Source organism: Calliopsis andreniformis, chromosome 10 (genome assembly GCF_051401765.1).
Source record: "Calliopsis andreniformis isolate RMS-2024a chromosome 10, iyCalAndr_principal, whole genome shotgun sequence".
Taxonomy (NCBI): Eukaryota; Metazoa; Arthropoda; class Insecta; order Hymenoptera; family Andrenidae; genus Calliopsis; species Calliopsis andreniformis.
In genome coordinates this window covers 8,956,800-8,965,239 of record NC_135071.1, presented here as the reverse complement: position 1 = coordinate 8,965,239, position 8,440 = coordinate 8,956,800, and the positions used below count along the sequence as shown (strand labels likewise).

Genomic DNA, 8,440 nt, shown 5'->3' with positions numbered 1-8,440 from the left:
GAGTTCTTCGGGTGATAGGAATTTCCATTAAATAATTATTGCAACGATAATTTCTGTTACATTTATTTTTTTTTTTTTTTATTTAGTATTTAGAGTCGCATCGTTAATAATAATCTTATGTAATTGCCTTACAAACATACTTACAATTATTAACTAACGAAATATCAAGAAATTGCAATTTTGTAATTCTGCAATTTCTCTCTTCTAAAAGATTTTCTTCTTCTAGCAATGTTTAATCGTTTATTATATTTGTACAATAGTTTTAATTGTGAAATATTTAAACGGTATAATACTTGCTTGTTAATAAGAATTTTTAGTCGAACTATAGTATTAAAAAAAATAATTTTTAATATTTTGTATCATTTCCTATCAGATTTAATTTAAGCTTTTGTCATCTTTACAAGATGTTAATTTAACTAAAAATTTGCTATTCTTTTAGATTCAGTTTTGATAGCGAAGTTCTTAATGCAGTTTCTTCTGTACCATCCTTAGAATTTTCTGTGACATTATGAAACGTTTCCAATTCTTGTTTATCATCATTCACACGTGTAAATATTGTATTCGCTATTGTGCGTTCTAAGAGTTTTTCCGTCACTTCTTCTTGATTATTAATGATATTGTCTAAAATATACATATATCTCTTAGTATAGCTTAACATATGTATAAATGAAATACTGCTATTTACATACCATGGAAAATGCTAGAAATCTTTTCTTCTTCGTCGATGAAATTGAAGCATTTGTCATTTGCAAGAGTTTTAATACTTTTACATATTTCTAGATTAACATTTAAGAGCCATAGCTTATTTTTTTCCGCGTTTACATTTTTTGATAGTATTTCAATACTCTATGATAAGAAAAACGATATATGTATAATATTCTAGTGAAATCTTACTTAAATATTCTATTTATTATGTCCATACCTTTATGGCAGTGTAATCAATGTTTCTAATTCCTTCGCAGTCGATAATAAACAGAACATTATTTTCATCGTGTTGTTGAATTACTTCAACGACTTTATTGCAGAAGTAGCTTGCAGCAGGATACAGAAGCCCGGTATCTGGCTTAAGTATTACATATTTATCATCAGATTGTGTCTAAAAGTACAGATCATAAAATTTCAGTTACAATTTTGTCATTCAGTTTTCTCAATTCACAAATTTTTGATATGAATATTTTTAAGAATAATTCGTGACTTTATAGATAACTTCTGTAATTGTTATGAGATAATGGTAACTTTTTTAATGAAAAAGTGTAACTTCTGTTTTTTTATTTATTATGTTTTTTCAGTGCAAACATTTTGTAAAACACTTCTTTTAATCAGAAGTAATTATTTTATTTCGGAAAGTACCAGTAAAAAAGCTTTCTTATAAATGTAATGTTAGAAACAGTAATTACTAAACAAGTACCTTTTACCTTACATTGAATTACTTCAATTTGTGGCCTTACAGACGGTCGTAGCAAGAAAATTAAATTAAATAATGCACCAGTTAATAGTCCCATTTCAACACCGCACAAAACACTGACAAAAAATGTGACTAATGCCGCAATCGTATCTTTTTCTGTGATAAAACAAGAAAACGCAATTAAGTCTATAAATACTTAATTTAATAGCAAATACATTTAAATCCCTACACAAGAAATTACACGTTTTTGATTTATGAACCATTTTCCAAAAGTATGTGGTTTTCTTCCGCATTTTAAAATTATTACGCACTTTCCTGCAATTTATCTGATTACACCTGCAGAGATTTAAATGTCGTAAACTGCAATCTCCCTACAATTAGACAAATCCTCTGATATTTCTGCAGACTGGGTTGTCATATTAATTTAACAGTCAAATGAAAGTTACGAAAACCTTGACAGTGTTAATTTAAATCTTTTCCCTTTTCCTTATTAATTTTTTAAAAATAAATAGTAAATAATTGGAAAAGTTCAAATGATAGTATCAGTACTAATATTAGTTTTCCAGGAGAGTTGTAATACTTACTGGATCCTTTCCACAGTAGTGTTATTATTTTTAAGTCAATCATGAATATTACTGCGCTTATTAATACTGCTGCAAGCGTAGCGCGTGGAATGTAATAAAAGTGAGGAGTTAAAAAGCTTAATGCAAGTAGCGTCATAATTCCTGTAACAATTTACTTAAACGTTATCGGTGGAAGGAACATATGTATGCTTTTATTATCACTAGACGTGTACAAATACTCAAAATTTTCGAATAATCTGTAAAAATATGCAATTTGGAATACAATGTTTTCTGTGTATAATACCTATCTATCCAGAATTCCACTTTTATAAAGTCTTCGTTAAAGACATTTACATTTTTATATATTGCATATTAGTATTTTTCTATGTTTCATAGTTTCCTTATTCTATTCTTTTTTTCAATACACCAATACTTTAAAAAAAATTCTATGAAATGTTCATGTAGAATACAAAGATAACTGTTTTCTCCTTCTTGATACCTAGTGATTGAGATTTTTGTCTAATTTTTGAATTTGTAGGATTAATTCTAAACAGTATAAAAACATTAAACTCTAATTTTTGAATAATCATATACATTTACAGATTATTCGACAACAAGGATCAAATATTTCTATCCAAATCAAGAGATTTCAATTGCAGGTGATTTGATATTTCAAAGTAGAATGAAAATCAAGAATGACAAAATTGTCTTTAAGACTTTGTTTCAGAGTTATTAAGCATTGAGAAAAAGTCGAAAATTCGCGAAAAATGTGTCTGACTTAGGACTTTTTCTACTGACTTTGTTGTGTTTACTTAGGACTTATTTTACAGACTTTGCCATGTCTGGCGTGGCTAGTGCACGTCGGCAGTAGAATAAGTCCCAAATCAGACATACATACTTCTCGCGTATTTTAAGCGATTTCTTAATAATTAATAGCTCTAGAACAAAATCTCAAATACATTTTTGTCATTCTTAATTTTTGTCTTATTTTAGGGTACAGAGTCATCCCTCAAAATTTCTGATACTTGTCGGACACTCTGTATGCTTTATTAGTTCAAACAGAAATAATCAAATAGAATTGACTTCGAGTATCTATGAACCAGATATTCGGGAGATCGTACATGAAAAGAAACATTTGCCAAACCAGTTGGCGTTGATTGATTCAAAATTTTCAGGCATCTACACACGTCTAATAAACATTTCGTTGTTTTCAAATGAATGGTCAACATTTATTACCAACGTATACACCAGCCATAGGTGTTCGCACACCACTCGCAGAAATTACGGCGCTCCTTGTGAACGCTCCGGCAGTTGGCATTGAGGAAAGGAAGCTTCCAAATATATTGCATAAACCGAGTGCTAACATCTCCTGCGTAGCATTTACAGCACTACCAGTCGCTAAAAATATAAGCGTTAGATGTTTAGTAGAAATTGAGAATTTGTTGACCTGTATCCAAAATACGTCATCGAGAATTCATTATATTAATGAGAACACCTTGTTCAGTATTACCAAACTGTCCTTCTATATCTGATCTTTGAATATTCAGGATACTGCAATTAGTACTACCTACATATAATTAAGAAACTTATAATTTTTCGCGAAGTATAAAGATACATTAATATATTGCAAGTATTGAATTAATTTTCATTTTAATTCGTTTAAATTAAATCATTTAAATATGATTGTGTATTATTACGATTTCGTTTGTAGAGGCCACTTCTTTGTAAAGTAATGTACAGGATGAGTCACGCAACTGTATCACCTGAATTTTCTTGTAAACTATTTGTTGTTTGAAAAAATGTTTCAAACGAAAGTTGTTTGGTATAGAGAGTGGCATACCAAAGAAGAGTATAGTCTCGATACCAAGCAACTTTTGATTGAAATATGTTTTCCTGCAATAAATAGTTTACAAAAAAATTCAGATGATACAGTTGCGTGACTCACCTTGTATGTATGTATGTGTAGTTCAATGAAACGAAAATTTTGAATTTACTTATTTCTTATCTACTCACTCAATTTGTTATGTACGTCTCTCAAAGACAAAGAAAATGCATTCACCAAAATATTATAAACTGAACGTCTGTTTTATTTTTTGAACAAGAACTATTCCATACCAACTGTATTTACAAGAGTTAAATCACATATAATTTAACGGAATTGCCTCCTTCTTAAGAAGTTTGATGTCTGGAACCACCCTTTGAATTTATCTCTACTTAAATATTCGTGCAATATATTTTCTTACCAAATGCTTTCGCTATGGCTACATTAGCTAATACTGACACGAGAGGCAGTACAAATATTCCACTTCCCAGGTGAGAGCACATATCTAAAAACGTGTAGGTTTGATTTCCAACTTGAGATGAAAATGGCGGCGGCGACACTTTAGGAAGTCCCGATTCTATTTTTCCTTTAATATGAAATTAATGAATGTTAATCGTGGCGTAGATTATATTGTACATCGGCGATAATAAAACGAAAAGGGAACTAAATAGAAACCTGAAAGTATAAACGGAGATCTTGATTTTTTCTCCATATAGAAAGCTATAGTGGAGGTAATTAGAATTACTAAAGCATTGCGACAGATAGAAAGAAACCAACAAAGCTTTTGTAATTTTCCTTGTTTGTCTTTGTTATCCTGACAGCTACTTTTTCCAGAAGAACAGTCGATATCTTTGAATTTCTGCAAATTTATTATTTATTTGTTTAAATTTATTTATTACCCATAGTATACATATGTTTTAAAGACATCCAGTAATGTTCTAGAAATGTTCAAAAGACGTCTTTAAGACATCCGAAATTACAAATCAATATGTCTTTAGGACATCTTAAAGACATCCAAATTACGTCTACAAGATGCTCAGAGAAAAAATAGACGTCTTTAAGACGTCTACATAGTATGTCTTTAAGATATCTTATGAACGTTTTCGGAAGTCTTCAGATGTGCATTGTTGAATGTTTTTAAAATGCCCAAATTATGTCGTAAGGCGTAAGGCGACTTTATGTAAGGCGACATAAAATAGGTGTTTTTAAAGGGTTGTGTGCTATCTGCGTATTTTTGTTGCTAGTAATTGAAATCTTACCCTGAGAGATAGAAGAAATACTATACTGCAGCATCCAAGAAGGAAGTCCGGCAATCGAACATTTTTAATATTTTGAAATATTTTTATGAAATTTTCGGCCACGTTATGAGCCTTGAATTTCAACCCTAATAATCCTTGCAATTGAGATACTATTATAATAATTGAGGTAGCTGAAGTAAAGCCTGATGTCACAGGCATGGATATGAAGTCTACCAAGAATCCTGTATACATAATTTCTCCGTTTACATTATATTACGACTGAAAAGCTATAAGTTAGATATTCATGTTAACAAAGTATGTTAGATGTGTCTTAAATTAACGTTATTACAATTTCGTAACACTTTATCGTTATGACTGGAATACAATCGGACGATCTACTCTCTGACGTCAATTTTACAGCGAGAGATACGTTTCTGAAGTTAACTGATACGTGGATGTTTTATTATCGTCTTTAATAAGACGAAAGTTTATGCAAGTAAAATTCCTTTCTGCTAAATAATTCCGAAACATGATAAATATAACAATTGTCTTACATCGAAGAAATACATTTTCATTATGACGAATATTCGAATTATTTCATACTTTTAACATTAATTTAAAAATCGTTTAAGTAGTTTGAAAACAGAAATCTGAATGTAGTGTATATACCTTAAATGCAATAAAAATAGCCAGTTGTGTCTAATAAATAATAACACTGCGTACAGTCAATAATTAATGTTTACGTGTAATGCCCAACGATAAAGAGTTAGCTAAAATTGTTATATAAAATAAATATTTTCGATACAAGCCTAAACGTAGAACGCCCATTAATAATTCTACGCATCCAGCAATAAAGCAGAACAGGACGACGAAGTCCACTGGCATGTTCCTAGTGTACTCCAAAGTTAAAAGTGACATTAAGGATGAAGGTCCGATTGACACTTCCTTGATTGTTCCAAAGATAAGGTACATAAAGCCACCCGTCAAGCATGAATAGAGACCATACTGTAAAAAATGTTCTACTTTAAGATTGATTCGAATGCTGAGTGATACACGTGACAAGAGAATATCTGTCACTCTGCTGTATTAATCAAAACATTAAACTTGAAAAATAAACCTGCGTCGATTTGAATGGAACACGCTATGTACTCGCATATATCGTAAATATCGTTATCTCAAATGAGACCTATGATTTATTCAAATCGCTGATGATGGCATGAGTTTCATTTACTTTTTAACATATTATTGCAGTTGAGTAATAAAAAGAGGTACATATACTATTGTGATAAAAAGTATCTTATGTTTTATTATCCAAACATACAGGTATATTCTGATGTATAAGAATATTTCTTGGCTATACTAATCTGATATATTTTTTAAAGGAATAAAAAATTGAAATCATTTTTTGCACATTTATTAATGTCTTAAAAAATGTATCAAATCACTGTATCAAAAGATCATACATTGAACCCTTAATGCCTAACGCCCCCCTAGACAATTTAAACGCCCCTAAGTGGGCGGTGGCACTGGGTTTGAGATTTAAACTTTCAATTATTTTGCACATTACCTTTGATCTGAATATGTTTATAGACGATTTTTGTACCATACATTCTATAATTTTTTACCAGTGTATTACTGAAATAATACTACGAAATTACAAATTTTCACATAAAATTTTTACATTGTTTTTTAATTTAATAAATTTAATTTAGTGATCACTGTTTTCATATTCTATCGATCTAATAGTATAAATAATACTTTTTACAAAATTACGATATAATTTGGAAAAACTGTTTTATTTTGAAAATTTTATAGAACAAGAAATATAGTCTTTGTTACGTAACATAATACAATGTATAAGCAGTTTCTCACAATTGTTTTCGAGGATCACAACTTTTAATAAACTAAACAATTGTAGTACTTGTGAAATATTTAACTTATTTAGTTAATTGTATCACTTGTATTTTATATAGAATACTTATGTTCATTTAATTGTTGTAATCCTACATTTCTGTTTTGAAGAAATTAAAAATTATGATGGAAATAAAACCCAAAAAACACTGCGGACATAAATTTAAGACATTCAAAAGTGCAATTTTTTATATCATGCAGGAAAAAATTAAGATTGCTTATTATCCTACATAATTCTTTAAAATATCTACTTAAACAGACAAATCAAAATTCTAGATTGAAAAATACAATTTCAATTACTAAATTATAAACAATTCGATACTGGCATATAACTAATATGTCAAAAAAAGTTCATTGACAAAATACCTGTGCTGTTAAACCTGCTAATGCTGCATACGCGATACTTTGTGGTATTAAAGTTAATCCTAATGATATTCCAGCTACTAGATCAGACACAGCATCCAACTGAGAATATTTTGGCAACCAATTTAATATTGTTACATATTTAATTATCGAACAATTTGATGTATTGTCCTTATTCGATGGTGGATGTTTTTTTGTCGAAGTGGATGCTGACATTACTTTTAAATTAATTATATATCAAATTGTCTAATAAAATAATACCGACACTAACGATCAATTTTGAACTAAATAAGCAGTCATCAACTAGATGTTGCATTAGACACTGGTACTACACGTTGCCGCACTGTATCCATACACAGTAGCAAACATGAATGCTGTTTTAGCTTCCTATCAGCATATTTTCACGGCTTCCAAATTGTTATCGCTCAACGTGTCGCTCTTCAAAGCTTAGAGCAAATGCTTGGCGCCGACAAGAGAAGGCTGAATCACTTACCGTCATAACTATTAAGCTACGCTCGTTCCACGTGCAATAGTTATTGATAATGTGATAAAAGATCATACGGAAAGCAAACGGAACCTTTGGGTCATGACCAAACCTACGTAGTGAAATCACATATAACGCTACGCTATCTTTAACTTTAGACATTACTAGGTCGACACACATCATGTATGCCGTGTAATTTCAGTTTGTCTACGTAAATTTGCTGGAGATTAACACGACAGAAATCCCAAGAATCGAGGAACACAGATTCGGTGCCAACATTTTATTGCGTTGCTGCCCAACAATTTTCTGGTGTAAATTAGGAAATTATTATTAACAGTCTATTTGAAAAATACAAATATTACAATTTCGTATGACCCTATAATTGTATTAAAATTTATAGTTTTATTGCTCAATGATATATCGAAAGGTTTCATTAAATGTAAAAATAAGTTTTAGTCGACATTCTTTTAAATCGTGCGTCAAAGTTTCGAATACTATTAACGTCACACGAATGTTCAAGAAAATTGTGTTCTAGTTGTTTGTTAGATATTCTTGGACGCTGTCATATACAGATCACTCAAATGCACTTGTTAACTGAATCAACTGAACTATTTGATACGTATCTTTTACAAAATGAACGAAAGAATGAAATGA

At 30.2% G+C, this 8,440-nt stretch overlaps 1 protein-coding gene across 1 annotated transcript; it reads right to left on the bottom strand.

The window, feature by feature from the left end:
• Positions 1-362: 362 nt before the first annotated feature.
• Positions 363-8,325, bottom strand: LOC143184942 (sodium-independent sulfate anion transporter). The gene is made up of 11 exons (XM_076387557.1): positions 7,306-8,325; positions 5,838-6,033; positions 5,050-5,270; positions 4,466-4,649; positions 4,212-4,376; positions 3,205-3,366; positions 1,990-2,130; positions 1,416-1,561; positions 923-1,096; positions 690-846; positions 363-621 (listed from the first exon to the last, which is right to left on the bottom strand). The coding sequence occupies exons 1-11, from the start codon at positions 7,516-7,518 to the stop codon at positions 428-430; spliced, it is 1,953 nt and encodes a 650-aa protein (XP_076243672.1). The 5' UTR covers positions 7,519-8,325; the 3' UTR covers positions 363-427.
• Between the last annotated feature and the right edge of the window lie 115 nt (positions 8,326-8,440).

What these genes read in the sequence shown, in the direction of transcription:
- LOC143184942 (XM_076387557.1), bottom strand. Translation starts at nt 7,518, where the DNA reads ATGTCAGCATCCACTTCGACAAAAAAACATCCACCATCGAATAAGGAC. An exon ending in AATGGGCGTTCTACGTTTAG is followed by an intron (nt 5,271 to 5,837) that starts GCTTGTATCGAA and finishes TTATGTATACAG; the next exon opens with GATTCTTGGTAGACTTCATA. An exon ending in TTGAAGTAATTCAATGTAAG is followed by an intron (nt 1,097 to 1,415) that starts GTAAAAGGTACT and finishes CTGTACTTTTAG; the next exon opens with ACACAATCTGATGATAAATA.